The sequence below is a fragment of the Neomonachus schauinslandi genome, chromosome 3, assembly GCF_002201575.2.
Source record: "Neomonachus schauinslandi chromosome 3, ASM220157v2, whole genome shotgun sequence".
Classification (NCBI taxonomy): domain Eukaryota; kingdom Metazoa; phylum Chordata; class Mammalia; order Carnivora; family Phocidae; genus Neomonachus; species Neomonachus schauinslandi.
In genome coordinates this window covers 157,485,526-157,501,783 of record NC_058405.1, presented here as the reverse complement: position 1 = coordinate 157,501,783, position 16,258 = coordinate 157,485,526, and the positions used below count along the sequence as shown (strand labels likewise).

General features: G+C 37.6%; 1 protein-coding gene across 1 annotated transcript in view; it reads left to right on the top strand.

The window, feature by feature from the left end:
- Positions 1-16,258, top strand: part of SATB2 (SATB homeobox 2) — a 180,964-nt gene that overhangs the window by 99,891 nt on the left and 64,815 nt on the right. Inside the window, 1 exon segment of the mRNA XM_021703069.1 lies at positions 6,688-7,160. Coding sequence (XP_021558744.1) covers positions 6,688-7,160 — 473 coding nt within the window.

Below are 16,258 nucleotides of genomic sequence, written 5' to 3'. Positions count from 1 at the left end.
GTATAGGATTTATTTTTAAAAGTGATATGATGTAACATGGCATAGTTACTTGAAAAAAAGAAAAGATTGCAGTTCTTTAGGTGACCTTTGAGAAACAGCAGACGTTTGTCAGAGTGTCTTAATCAGGAAGTTTTGAAATGAGAAGCCTAATCTGTTAATCATAATTATACAGATATTTTCTGAAATTTACAATAGTGCTTTGACAAAGATCTTTCACATAGATACTAATCATCTAAACTTTACTCCTACAATTCTGAGATAATAATATTTTCCCTACGGCAAGACTGAGGGCCAGAGACTCTCCAACTCGCTCAAGGAGGCCCCATAGCTAATAAGAGGTAGAATGCAGATTTGAGTACAGCTTCTTTCTAATACCAGGTCCAGTCAGTGCTTCTTCAATATAATGTGACCATCAACAAAAACTAAAGATTTATCACGTAAATTTTTTTAAATGCTTATACATGTATAATATAGTGAATGTTAAGTAAGATGAGAGAGAAGAACGGACAACAGACTTTGACAGTTAATGAGTTTCTGGTATAGTCTCAAAAGACAACAATATATAAGGAGTACCCCCTGCTTATGCACACACACTCTCTCTCTAAAATAAATAAATAAATAAAATCTTAAAAAAAAAAAAAGACAACAACGTAAAAGCAAAGACAACATAGAACAGTGATTCTCAAACTTTAGTGTACATACAAATTACCTGGTAGCTATCTGGTAGAATTTCAAAAGACAATCAATAAAAACAAAGATGATATAGATGTTGATGCTCAAACTTTAGTGTATATAAGAATCATTGGAATCTTAGTGTATGTAAGAACTCTAAGAGATTCTGATTTGGAGCCCCTGAATTTGTATTTCTAACAGTCTTCCAGGTGATAGGATTTTGATGGTTCAAGGACTATACTCTGAATATCTCTGACATAGCACAGACTGAAACGTACAAAGTACATAAAATATAAGAATATATCAGGGATTTGTGATAATTAAGATAAATACTTGACTTCCTGGATGTACTGTAAAATTGCTTAAATAAAATGAGATTTTTGCACCAAAGATCTTTTAATTGTAATACAGATTCATCCCTGGGGAGGAGTGTGACTTTCTAGTCTATGAACAACCAGCCGTAACCAGCAATCATGGCTACTAATAGCTAATGGTCATAGGGTGCTCTTGGTTAGAACATAAACTCTGTGAACTTGGGAAGGCTCTAGAAGCTCCTGCAATTCTAATGCAGGGCTACAAAGGCCTCTCCTACTTTGGAGTTAAATAGAATCCCAGAAGCTCAGAGAGTGGTTAGATGATGGTTTCCCATTTCCTGAAGTTTTCATTCATTCCCAGAAAGCTCAGAGGAATTTGTAAGATATCCTGGAACTCTGAGCTTCTCAGAAACCTGAGCAGACTCCAGATCTCAACTGTTCACCTGCAAGGCCCCTGGACTGAGACCCTTTTCCAGAGGTCAGGAGAGCTACAGAAAGCCTCTCAGCTATGAGGCATAGAAATGTTTCAGCCCCACTTGCGACAGTTCCTCAAGCTACACCCCATTTGGAGACTCAAACTGAAGCTGGAGACATCATTCCTTCCCAGACACTTGGCAACCCCACAGATCCCCGTCAGGACTTCAGCAACAGTGGAATCAAATTCATTGTGAAGTGAATTGCAGCTCTGATTCAAAGCCCTGGAAGTAGTTGTGTTTTTATGTCTCTTTAATAAGTAAGCATCTTGGCTTTATTGAGAACATTTTTTGGTTGTGAATGTGAACATGGCTTTCATCATCAGAGGCAGGACTACCATTTATCTTTCACTTTTTTTCAGGATTTCTTTTTCATGGCTGAATATTGCAGAGATAAGATGGACCCTCAGAGCCAAGGTGTTGTCTTTGGACTTGGTTTAGTTTAAGACAGACTTGATACTATGTTTTCCATTAGAGGGAAAAAGCAAAACACAAAATTAGGCACTGCTGTTAGGTCTACGTTTCAGCCATTGTGATTACTTTCAAATAGATTTAAAAAGAAAGAGAGGTAGAGAGGGAAGAAGGAAGGAAAGAAGGGAGGGAGGGATGGAGGAAGGAAGGAAGGAAAGGAAGGAAGGAGAGAAGAAGGAAAAGAAATAATGAACGTGCAAGCTCAATTTTCAGATGGAGTCTAGTACATTGTGATGCTCCTCTGACTTTTTTTTAAAGCATTTGTATTTCACCTGTGTGACTTTAGAGGCTAAAATATTATTCTGTTATTTTTATGAGAGTGGTAGCAGAAAAAAAAATGAAAAAGGTTTTCAAGTTTGGCAAAATCTGTACAAAATGTTACTGAAACCATACACTGCTCTGGTCAGTGGAGATGCCGCCTGTTGATGAGCATTTGATTTTTAGACAGGATGTGTGATTTTTTTTTTCTTTCTTTCTTCAGTCTTAGGAAGTAAAAAACTTGGCTTTTATTGGTAGAGTTGTCAGACACTGAAAAACAAAGATTCTTCATTTGACCAAACTTTTTAGTCAGGCTTCCAAATTTTTTCCATGGTCCATCTGTGGACTTCCTTGTAAAATCCAGTTTTAGCAAGAACCCTGCTAAGTCAATTTAACCTGAACCCCCCCATATCTGATCACCCCTCGATATCTGATCGGGTTCCTCATCTTCCACCATCCCCCAAGTGATGTCTGATCACCCTGGCCTGTCTTCAGCAAAGAATCCTGTTAGGTCAGTTTAGCCAGAACCCCCCTTACTCCTGATGTTTCCTCTTAGTAATTTTCTATCTACTGACCCCCACCCTGATCCTTAGCTATAAATTCCCATGTGTTTATGCTGAGTTGAATCCAATCTCTCTCCCCCACCATAAAATCCCATTGCAGGGGTCCCTATGCCTATTGCAATGGTCCTGGATAAGGTTTTCCTTACCATCTTTAAAGAGTGCTGTTGAATATTTTTTTCTTTAACAACTTAAGGGATCTTTAGTCTTTAGTCTTACTGGTAGCCTATAGGCAGTGTCCAGTTTTCAGATATGCTTTGTTTGGCATTTGTTGTGTTTCGCAAATGGAATTAGTTGCCAATACCTGAAAAATAGGCACTAGCATGTAATAATCCAGATTTTCCATTTTCTTGAAAAAACATCTGAAGAAATGACGATATATAGAAAGACAAAAACTGGCCAAGGCAAGGTAGCGGCCACTTGCTTTGGACTGGGAGGCTTTCTCTTACTCCCCCAGGTACCTCTCCAGCTGGCTTCTCTGCCTTTTGTTCTCTCCCTGGAAGTTTACGCATTTGCCTTTGCAATTGCCTCGTTATGGTTTTCTAAGGAGTTAGTACTTCCTGGTGTTACTGCGTGTCCTTAAGGACACTTCCCCAGTCCCCTTTTTAAGTATATGAATTTATAAGGATCTGAGAACTCGTAAGAAAAAGGACATACTATGCATAATCTTAAAGAAATATGGAGTGACATTATTCTAACTCTTACTGCACCAATTCATATAGGTTTTTTTGAGCTCTGACGTTAATGCTTAATTGTGTGCATAATTATGACTAGATCTGTGAATAGAGTTTTTTATTAATGATGTGATTTAGATATATATCTTTTCTTTATTTTTTTAAAAGATTTTATTTATTTATTTGAGAGAGAGAGAGAGAGGGAGAGAGCACAAGTGTGGGGGAGGGGCAGAGGGAAGCAGACTCCCTGCTAAGCAGGAAGCCTGATGTGGGGCTTGATCCCAGGACCCTGAGATCATGACCTGAGCCAAAGTCAGATGCTTAACTGACTGAGCCACCCAGGCGCTCCTATTTAGATATATTTCAAGAAAGTCAAGTTAAACCACTGAAGAATGAAAATACCCAAATTTTGGGAAATTAGCTTTTAATCAAAGAATGCATGCTATTAATGGATGGTTCTATATATATTTTTTTTAAGTAGAAAAAGAAATGGATAAAACTTTTACTTCTTAAGTACTTGAAAACATAATTTAATATTTGGGGTTTTTTTGTTTTTATTTTCTTTTTAAGATTTTATTTATTTATTTGACATAGAAAGAGAGATAGCGAGAGCAGGAACACAAGCAGGGGGAGTGGGAGAGGGAGAAGCAGGCTTCCTGCCGAGCAGGGAGCCCGATGTGGGGCTCGATCCCAGGGTCCTGGGATCATGACCTGAGCCGAAGGCAGCCGCTTAACGACTGAGCCACCCAGGCGCCCCATAATTTAATATTTGAATTTGCCTTTATTTTGGCTGAGTTAAAAAGGAATTAAACCAAAGTGAACCAAGTGTCTAGTAAGTACCAACTATTTCTGTCTATAAAGTACAACTTTACTCCAGACACAGTGCGTGGCTCCTCTGCTGCGTTCAGTGAGGGGATCATAATAGTAATTCCTGTCGTATGGAAACTGTGTTACATTACCTTTTGAAGGCTCTCACCCATTTGCTTGGTTTGATTTTAAGATTGTGTGCCTTAAAGTTTAATTAATACAATGACTGAAGAACGTTTGCATTTAGAGGATAAGGTTAAAATAATTTGTTCTCCTTGAACCTTGTGAAGGAAAGGTGAATACAACTAAATGAATTACATTGAAAGGATTAAGTTAGAAATTGAGCCTTTAAAGAAGTCTGAGGTAAACTTTACTTATTTGGGTGTTCATAGGAAAGTTAAGCATTCGTTTTGGTTTTTTAAGCAAAGCAGGAATAAATACTATGTATGTCTGAATATAAGGTGATCCCAAGATACTAATGTTTATTTTCCCAATGAGAAGTTTTGAATATGTAAAACCCTAAGACATATGGATAAAATGGTGAAATATTTACTTGCATTTTAATTAACAATTAACTTCCACATACGTATTTTAAAATCACATATTACATAAAATATTAATTAGAAATACTATTTTTCTCTACTTTTAAAGTTCATTGACTGATTTTATTTAAATTCTTCACATGTGATTCAGCACTTGTGCCTCTGTCATTACAAAACCCTGGATAAGTGTTTGGAGTCACTTATCCAGTTTTCTAGGACACGCCATTTCTGCTTAAGCTTTTTTTTTGAGACTTCAGACTTTTTGATACAAATATGATTCTGCCATTGTAAACATTATGCCAAGCTACACATCATTTGCATAATCGTGCATAATAGTGGGACAATTATTTTTAAAAATTTGTCCTCTAGGTGACTATTTTGATCTCTTGTTCTTTAAAGTTACCGTAATAGGCGTTTACATGATCATATCCAGCATTTGCAATTTTAAGAAATAATTACAAAATCTGTTTGGAATTTTTGCTCTAAAGAACAGATTTTGTTGGGGCGGCACCTGGGTGGCTCAGTTGGTTAAGCGTCCGACTCTTGATTTCAGCTCAGGTCATGATCTCAGGGTCGTGAGATGGAGCCCAGCATCCAGCGTTGGGCTCTGTGCTTCGCTCAGAGCCTGCTTAAGATTCCCTTTCTCCCTCTCCCTCTGCCACTACCCCTCCCACTCTTTCTCTCTCTCTCTCTCTCAAATAAATAAATATTTTTAAAAATACCAGATTTTGTTAAATTACATCTGTAAGGGTTTAAAACTAGGAATGATGGAGGTTATTTCAGCCTCATGTTTTCTCCAAACCAACCTTTGTTTTACATAATAATGTGATACTGAGATTTAGATAAGAATTTGACTATGAGGGGCACCTGGGTATCTCCGTTGTTTAAGCATCTACCGTCAGCTCTGGTCATTATCCCAGGATCCTGGGATGGAGGCCTGCATCAGCTCCATGCTCAGCAGGGAGTCTGCTTCTTCCTCTGACCCTCACTCCCCACTCATGCTTGCTCCCTCTCTCTGAAATGAATAAATAAAATCTTAAAAAAAAAAAAAAAGAATTTGACTCTGAGGTGATTTGCTCTTTTTGGGAAATATTCTTGGGGGAGGAAAAAAATCTGCCTGATGTTTGAACGTATATGATACTTCCTTTTTCTTCTGCCTTTCCAGGTTATTCCTTAAATCTTTACTACTAGGAAAGTGCAATAAAATGTAGTAAGGTAGATATCCGGTGGGGGGGGGAGCATCTTATATAATGGAAAGTCAAGGCAATGTTATTAATATTGTGAGATTTTTTCTTATCCTAGTGCATTTCAACAATTATTAACATATCCATTTCTTAAAGAAATATTCCTATAACAAAGATAACAAGTGATAACAAGATAAAAGGTTATACTACATGGTACACATTTTCTATGAATGTTCCCATAGTTGTATAATACTTACTGTGTGAGATTTTTATTAGGAGGTAGCAGTTAATTTGGCAGGAGATGTTGTCCTTGTCATTTCCTGATAACCATGAACTACACCATTAACCACAAACTACAGAAGATGTGAACAGCTGGTGTTTTTATAACGGAGGGTGATGAGGGAGATGAGAGAGCTTGGGAATATGAGAGGATTTAGAATTTATCATGCTTAGTGGTTTCCCTCTTGGTTATTCAATAAAATGCCTACTTTTAAGAATTTAAGAAAAATGAAGTGGTAAGTATTATTACTTTCATATCACCTATGAAAAAATCTACTATTGTAACATTTTGCAGGGAGGGATAACTCACTTCTACTCTGGGGCTTCCAGCTTTGTATGAAAAAAACTTATGTCATTAGTATACCAAAAATATGATAATTCAGTACTACATATATTAGCAATAAATTATACCAGTGAAAATAATGATGAATTATCATTGTTATCTCTTAACAGTGGAAAGAGTGGAACGAGAAAACCTTTCAGACTATTGTGTTCTGGGCCAGCGTCCAATGCATTTACCAAATATGAACCAGCTGGCATCCTTGGGGAAAACCAACGAACAGTCTCCTCATAGCCAAATCCACCACAGTACTCCAATCCGAAACCAAGTGCCCGCGTTACAGCCCATCATGAGCCCTGGTCTTCTTTCTCCCCAGCTCAGTCCACAACTTGTTAGGCAACAAATAGCCATGGCCCATCTGATAAACCAACAGATTGCTGTTAGCCGGCTCCTGGCTCACCAGCATCCTCAAGCCATCAACCAGCAGTTCCTGAACCATCCGCCCATTCCCAGAGCAGTTAAGCCAGAGCCAACCAACTCTTCCGTAGAAGTTTCTCCAGATATCTACCAGCAAGTCAGAGATGAGCTGAAGAGGGCCAGTGTGTCCCAAGCTGTCTTTGCAAGAGTGGCATTCAACCGCACACAGGTATAATGAGCATTGAACATGGTAATTGGTGGTTAAGACTAATACTAAGGACAGAATTGTGACATATTTTTTATCCCTTTAAAAAATTTTTATGGATCCCAGAGCACTCAGGATTAACTAATAATCCTTAGTTCGGGAAATACTGTCAGCATTGATCCATATATGGCCATAATTAATTAATTTCAGTAAGGTAATGAACATCTGTGAACTTGGGACCCAGAATGTTACCAGTGACTTGGGCCTGTGTGCTCCTCTCTTCCCTCATCTCCATCTGCTTTTCCCCAGGTATAACCCTGATCTTGAATTTTGTGGTTATCATTCATTTTTTTAAAAACTAGTTCTAAAACTTTATGCATATATAATCTTTTATTTATCTTGTTTTTGAACTTCATAAAAAGAGTATCATTGATGTCATGATTTCTATAATTTTTTTAAAAACCTTTCAAAATATACAAATTAGATTTAAGATATTGATAAAATGGTAATGGGTAGTTTTCTCATATTTTTTAATGTTTTGGGGGAATTACATGCCAATATAATACTAAATGATAAAAAGATAAACAGTTTATTTATATATGTCTTGCTTTACTGAGGCCCTCATCTCAGTGTTTCTGATTCCATAGTCTGGGGTGCATTTGTAACAAGGTCCCAGGTGATTCTAATGCTGCTGGTCTAGGAGCCATACCTTGAGAACCACTAATTTAGTCCTTATATGAGTAACAAGAAAATAGAAGTGCTAATCTCAAGGAGCTAATGACCTGGTAGTAAAAAAAAAAAAAAGTATTCAGATAATGAAAGTAAAATGAGAAGTAATGTGAATAGTGTAGGAGAATAACCAAGGTTGTAGTGGGTTGTAGCTCCATGAGGAGCTGGGCATAAAGAATAATTACAGTAAGATGAATATAGTGTCGTTAAGAGGAGTAGGTTTAAGTTTGGCCACCCTACTAAATGCAAGGCAGGAAGCTAAGCTCTGTGCAAATGCAAAGATGAAAAAGATCATGGGCGCCAGCTCATATGTAAACATATGGTGGTTGTGGAGTAGAGTCCAGAGTCAGGAAGCACTGTGGAAGTAAAGTTGACAGAAAGTGTAACCATCATAATGCCAAGGTTTGAGCCTCGTGGCTGAGAATAAATCTGTAATCACTTAGAGTATCAAGGAGAACACTGAAAGAGATGGTTGGAATAAGCTTAGAGTGATTATTTTGGATTAGGTTATTTTGACTCTGAAGTGCTGGCAGATTTCTTAAATGAAGGTAGGCAAAAGTCATTGAAAATATGAGTTTGGTGCTAAAAAGAGTTTTCAGGGCTAGAGGAAGGGATTAGAAATTTATTGCCAGAGCCTGGGATTTGAAGAGTTGGGAGAAGGAGGAGGAAAAACCGTCACCACTACTGTCACCAGGAAAAGAGAAGAAATGCCAGTAGAGATGGGTGCAGGTGGAGATGGAAGGATAGGGAGGTTGTAGTGAGAGTACAGCAACATGAGCAGAGTTTCCAGGAGATTTGTCCATGTGTACAAAACTAAGACATCTGGGAGCGAGAAGCTTGAACCATGGCATGAAATTTGGTGATTGGTTGGAAGAGACCTTTGGCAAACTTAGCATAGAATTTCATTAGAGCGGAGAAGGCAGGAGCCAGAATTTAGGAGTTAAGGAGTGACTAAATGTTGAGGATGCAGAACCAGGGGCTGTAAATTACTCTTTCCAGAATTTGGTGTTGAAAAGGAGGCCAGAAGTGTGTTGACAGTTTGAATGTGATAGGGCTTCAATCTGAGATAGAAGGAATTATGAAGTAGTTTGGGGTCTCAGCTGAAGTTAACAGGCATGACCTAGAGATGGAACCATGCACTGTGGTTTGGTAACAGTCTGCAGGAATGCTGGAACCAGGGGAGTGGGAGCAGGGAAGAAGCACAGTGGGGTTGTTTGAGGTTTAGTGCTGACAGATTAGGTATGGCAGGAGACCAAGAGGGGGAAATCTCTTGCTCCCTTGACTCTTAGCTAATTTATACATTCTATTATTGACAGACTCACTTGACATCATTTAAAAATGAGTTTGGAGGTTCACAGAGGTCTGCACATGTTCCGGATATCACTCTATGACTTCTTTTTTTTTGACTCAGAGTAATCAAGCAGCATTTGTGTGTCCACAGTTATCTGAACTAGGGTTATGAAAAACGCTGGTCCTTTTGAGCATGTCTGTTGCATATTTATTACTTTGTATTTACAAAGCGGAAGGACGCATCTTTTAGTCTTTATTTTGCAGGTGTGTGTGTGTGTGTGTGCGCACGCTTTCACCTATCATGTGCATGAATAGGCATTTCGTAGCTAGCCAACATTTTATTGCCTGGTTATATATACAGTTCCTTTGGCTAAGGATAAAATTGAAAGCATGGTTGGATTTTAGAATCAAACACAGTATAGATTTTATCCAAATAGCATGAAGCCTTAGATTCACAGAGAGACTAGATAAAAGACAGACCATGTTGGTGTGAGGGAATGCTCTGCCAAGGCCCTAGGATCTTGGAGGTCTGTCTTCTCCCGCACAATCCTTTTTGTCTATCTTTATGGATTAATGATTTTTCTTTGGCATTGCCATCGTTGAAGTGCCAAGTTATAAAAGGTCTAATTGAAGCATGGAACACATTTTATTGTTTTCCTCCTGCCATTAAATTTGTAAGATGGCTACACCCAGAAAGGAACATTCACTTTCAATCAACAGGAGTTTGAGTTCATGGGCCAGCCTTGAGGATATCAAATGGAAACTGCATAGGAATGTATGAGTATTTCCTTTTAAAATTCTGCTTTTAATTTGGGAAAGCTTTTCATCCCTCTGGGATCATAACCTGTTGTGTATAAAGCCCAACCTAATCAAGGTAGATGGTATTGACAGAATGACATAGTTTGAACTTAAGCCGGAGGTCAGCAGGCAGATTGTTTTTGCTGTATATACTGTAGTCACTAACAGCAAGGTTGGACAGCTGGGTTTCACCAGCAGAATCATTAAATGGAAAATGTGGTGTACTATGCCCCATGAAACCAACCATGGATTTTCCAAATGTTAGGCTTTTTTGAGTGGAATCAGACATTTATGGGTGATATAATGATTTGCCAGCTATAATAAACAAAAATTTATAGATAATAACATAAATGAATGGTTAATCTTTAGATAGAAAAGAATCTCAACTTTTTTTTTTTTTTTTTCTCAAAGCAAACAGGATCAGAACCTCTTATTTTAGATGGGTACCTAAGGCCAATATCAATCTTGTACTTAGTTGCTTTACTGATATGTAATATATCTTTAGTCCACTGAATATTTTCTTTTTTTTAAGATTTTATTTATTTATTTGAGACGGAGAGAGAGAGCATGCACATTCATGCATGACCATGAGGGGAGGAGCGGAGGGAGAGGGAGACACAGACTCCCTGCTGAACAGGGAGTCTGATGAGGGGCTTGATTCCAGGACCCCAAGATCATGACCTGAGCTGAAGGCAGGTGCTTAACTGACTAAATCACCCAGGGCACCTCCACTGAATATTTTCTAGAAATAGTTCATGATCTCTATTATTCATTTATTATCAAGTTCAATAAAAAGCAACTTGATTTGTCACCCTATAGTTCATGTTCCTGGTTTTGTGCTTGATGATTGGACCAATAGCATCTAGTAATTAGAGAGACAGAGAGAGAGAATGTGTATAGAACAAAACCGCATGTATAACATTCATAAATGAAGCTAAAACTAAAAAAAAAAAAGCATCAGCTTAGTTTGTCATGTTTAAAACTTCCCGATGAAGAACTCAAATTCATAATAAATAGCATTTGAAAATGCCACTTCTCCAAAGAGAAACTATTGATTACTTTGTATATCTGATCATTGCCACTATAAGTACATCATTTGGTGATATAAAATAACACAATTGAGGGAATAGAGCTATATTTCCAAGAGCTTGCTTTTAATACCTTTTTATGTTAATCAGTGTGCCTTGAGATCATGCAATGCTAGAATATCAACTCTTCAGCCTGGGCACGAGATTAATGTAGTTCTAGATGCAGGGTATAGCAGAGCATCATATCCTGTCTGTGCCATCAGGATGATAGAAGCCTGTTTTCGTCATTATGACCTTACGTAAAATATATTCTGAGCATCATCACTTTCTTCTTTATTAGTCTTTTGGAGGAAAAGGTTAACCTCACTTTTTGGGTCTCTGAGGATTTTATGACAAATGAGAGATAAAATGTTTTCTGACCTGGTCATTAATTTTCAGGCAATCCTGTGATATAGTTCTAAGTATTTCTGTTACCTATGGTCACGAAGTGAGGTGGTATGGTCAATACACTAGAGGAGGCTGAGGCAGATAACATGTCTGCTCTGTTTTTGGTGTTCTAATTCTCCCTCACCCCCTATTCCCCCTACTTTGACTTCTAGAAGCTAGCAACTGCTAGTCAGCTTTTCATTCAAAGGACTTTCCTCAGACTACTGGATTTTGCTTTGCTCACACTGGCAGAGAGCTGGAAATACTTAACCAATATCTGGTAGGTGCAGGAGGATGAAAGTCCAGTTCCCCTTCCTCCAATAGAAGGGACAGCTCTGAAGTGTGACTTCTGCTCCAGAGCTCTCTGCAGATGAGGCTGAGGCGAGGATTGTATGGGCTTCTTCCCTTCCCTGCCCTGCTTCTCCCACTCCCTCACCAGTTTCCCTCAGAAACACTTCCTTAATAAATCACTTGCACAGGAATCTATCTCAGGATGTGCTTTTTATCCCAGATTATAGATCAGTGCCACTGCTAGTCTAAATCGGCTTTCGGGTATATCATGGGGTAGTATGTTGAATAAAACTGATCTTCAATATTATACCTACTACCTTCCAAATCTAAAGTGAGATATCACTATGGGAATAGTATAGATGTTTTTACTGTACTACTTGAAAATATTATCACTATTATTATTATAAACTGAATTCAGTGGACTCATATTGATACTGTCTAGATCTGCTTATGGATATCAAATGTGGGGGAGAGAAAAAGAGAGGGAATGAGACTGAAACAGACACTGGATTTGAAGCCCTATGAGATCTTCCAAACATGACTTAAATGAAAACCACCCTTACTGAGTCTGAATGGTGAATTACGTAATTCATGTGAGTTTTAGAGTAGCTTTGCCCCCTTGCCCGCCCTATCTCTGGTGCTCTGTCAGTGATGCAAGTGGTGTTTGTAGGACTAATAATTTCAAGAAATAATAGGACCAGTGCTCTGTCTAGTTTATTTTTTCTTTTTCTTTTTCTTTTCCTTTTCTTTTCTTTCTTCCCTCCCTCCCTCTCTTCTTCCTTCCCTTTTCTTTAAATTTTTTTTTTTAAGATTTTATTTATTTATCTGAGAGAGAGAATGAGACAGAGAGAGAGAGCATGAGATGGAGGATCAGAGGGAGAAGCAGACTCCCCGCCGAGCAGGGAGCCCGATGCGGGACTCGATCCCGGGACTCCAGGATCATGACCTGAGCCGAAGGCAGTCGCTTAACCAACTGAGCCACCCAGGCGCCCCAGTCTTTTTTTTTTAATTTTACCTTCCTTTCTTTTGCAATTCATTTTCTCTTGCTAATTTCCTGAATTTATTTAGCGTTGGCATACTTTCACTTACTAGGCCTATGGACATTAAATAAGTTGCTTGCCTATTTACTGTGTTTACATCTGTGCTTTTTGACAGTTTGATTATGAATCCTAACCTTGAGTGTTCTTTTGCCCCGTGTCACTTTGTGGACTTAAAATTAATCAGAGGCTTGTGACACTATGAAAAGGTTTATGACAGTATTTTAAAAGACTTACTATTAGCAAGGAATGGTTGTGGGATGCCCACTGACCTATAATAAGGATGGTTTCATAAAATATGTACACTGAATCTTCCTTAATAGATAAACTATTCTCTAATTTATTTAAAAATCCAATGACCTACATATTCATATGTTCAGGAATCCCCCATTTACTAACACTTTTTCTCCTCTGAGACCTTCCATCTGAGCAAATCTGTTAAATGAAGTAGAGGAAGCTTTGATCCAAACAAGGCTAAATCCACTGGAAACGGATGCCTTGCCCCGTGTGAGTGGGAGCATTAGAATGCCAGAAAAGGGGAATTAGGTGTGACCCACATCTCCTCTCTGCACCACTATCCCCTTACCTTGACGGTAGAGTTCAGGAAATCCCCTTATACAAGGAATCAGCAGTAAGAAGTTTCTACAGTTTGAAAATGAGACTTTTGCCACATTCATTATTCATATAATGGAGTTATTTTTCTTTTTCCTCTAGCAGATTACATCATAATTCAGAAAGTTCAGGTCCATTTTCTGTTTCAGGTAGTTCTCCTGAGCCAATTCTTAGAAACATGTTTTCAGTAGAAGCACAGATGTGTTTCACAAAATGTGCTATTCTGTAACAGTAGGGCTCTAATTTGGTATCTTGCTCCTTCTTCAGTTTGATGCAAAAGTCACCGAGTTACACAGTTTGCAACATTTTGTCAAACACCTTGCTTGAGAAAATTGTTCATCGTGGTCTTATCTGGTAGAGAAAAGGATTTTAAAAATCCTTTGGGAAATCATTTGGTTGACCTGTCCTTATTTGACTACTTTTTATTTTTTATGAGACTTTGCAAAGAATCTGCTGTTTACTCATCAAAGCCACATCATTTGAAGAAACTTAAGGCCAGGGTCATAAATATAATTTTATGAAGTGACTCAGCAACTGGAGAATGTTTTCAACAGATTGGAAAATTAGATTGAATTATGTATCAGGAAAGTTGGCAGTGAGGTCAATGGCTAGAAATGTACATGTCTATGTGAAATGACATGGATTTTGCTTTTAAGCTTTATCAGCACCAAGTTTATAGTATATGCATGCCTATATTATTAAGGTCAAAAATGTCTAAGGACTTGCTACACATATTTTGAAATGGCACAGTTAGAAAGAGATATGTAGCAACAACGTGAACATTTTAACAACCAGAATATTTGGAAATCTGAACTTAAGTGCATTACCGGTCAATTTGGGGGAGAAGAAAGTCTTGTGTTTGATTTATACATATTGTTGGCCAAAGATAGACTTGATTTAATTACATATACAGTTTATGTTTGTAGAAAACTTGACCTCCAAGATATTCAGAATTATTTCTTGGCCAACCTCTGGTCCCAGCCATCATTATTTCTTACTATGCAATAGAGATATGGGCGCTCAGCAAGTCATACAGGAATAGAACACAATGTAAACCCAGGGGTCTTGACTCCATGGTCCAGTGAGCTGGTTATAAAATGACAAGGAAACCTGTGAGAAAAAGGAAGTCCATCCACTGAAAGATGGCCTGTAAATATGAAATGCTGCAGATCAGGCATGAACATGTTATTGGGTTTTGAAGCAAATAATACACCTTCTTTTGATTTCAACATTAAATTAATAAAGTAGGAAAAGATGGCCCTGCTTGCTTCATAAAATAGGCAATCTTTCATTTCAGAACCACTGGCTTGAATTCATAGATTTAAAGATTGTAATAATATTAATATCTCTCAGGATAGCAGTGTCTCAGAGTTATTAGATGGCTTAAGGATGGCCTCTAGCTAGTGGTCTCACTTTAGTTCCTCTTATACATATAAGAACTATCATTAATTAGCACCTTTTAGGCAATTCCAGCGAAAAAGGGTGGAGGACATACTGGTTTTGTTTTCTGGGTAGAGAGAAGGATGACTCAGTAGTTGTCAAACATCTATAACCCTCTCCTCATTCCTAAATCTACTTGGAATAGAAAGTTTTGTGTAAAAGAATATATAAAGACACTCCCCCCTTCACAAAACTGGCACCAAACAATCAAAGGAAACAAAGGTGATTGTTTGCTGTTCTATTTCTATCCCTGACCAGTGTGCAAAGTTCTTAAAATTTAGTTACTGAACTAATTATAGAAAATTCCAGTTTCTCTATTTTAGCTAAACAAGGCTGCCTTCTAGGGATGGTTTTATAAGTTTTTGTCACTATTTTCTAACAAGGAGTGATCAATTCATTTCACACAGATAAGGAGTCTCTCTCTTCAATAAGGACTTTCTTTTACCTCCAGTGCGTGTATCTCAATATAGACCTGTATTTTCAGTGTGAAGGCCTGTTTTAGTATTTAACTAGTCTCCTCCAATCCTGGGTGATGTTTACAATTAAAGTAGAATTTTTATAGAAGAAATACAAGGATCACTAGCCTTAGATCCCATTATTTATATACCTTTTCACCATTGCTTATTTAAAGTAATAAAAAAATACACAAGGAGTGTTCCTTTCATGGTCATTGATTGAAATGATGACCAGTTGGCCTGGGGTTAAGTGCATGTTTGTTCAAATAAAGCAAATTAGGTTTAAAGGCCAGAAATGCTGTGAGAAAAATGAATCAATTTGAAGTCGGTTGGAGATTACAAGGTTGTTTACATTCTGTCTACAAGTTTTGTACCTAAAATTATCATTGTAGACTACAGCATTTATTTTCAGACTTCTCTGACTGAAGTACCCAGTGAGAAGTACTTTTTACATCATGAGCTGGTACACACACTCACACATGTGCACATACGTATGTGTGTCTATCTTGAGCTCTGTCTCATTTCCACCTATATTTTTATCTATCTATATGTTTCTAAGCAAAGCCTTCATGAAGGGAAGGAAAAAAAAAAAAAACCTTCATCAAATAATACTTGTACGGTGTATGAAGTACTCTGGTAACTTCCAATCTATTTAATTGCATTTCATTATCAAAAAATAGTTATGATGTACTGAAGTAATTCTGTCATCCACTAATAATTATGATCCATGTTTAAACAATGATGCAAATGAAGGCTTTTCTTTAAATGACTGCAGAATTACTTAGGGAAGAAAAGTTGTTTTACTTTTCTGAGCTATAAAATGAGTATCTTGGTTTAGTGATATACTGGATATCCATATGGTCATCCCACTTTATATAATTAATTAAATTTTTCTTTACATTATCCTCTATCCCAAATAATTTTAATTATTGTGCTTCCTAAAAAGTATTCTTTACATTTTCTGCCTTCTGTATGGGAAGGTGTTTAGTGAAATGTAAAGTGGAGGGCCTTGAAAA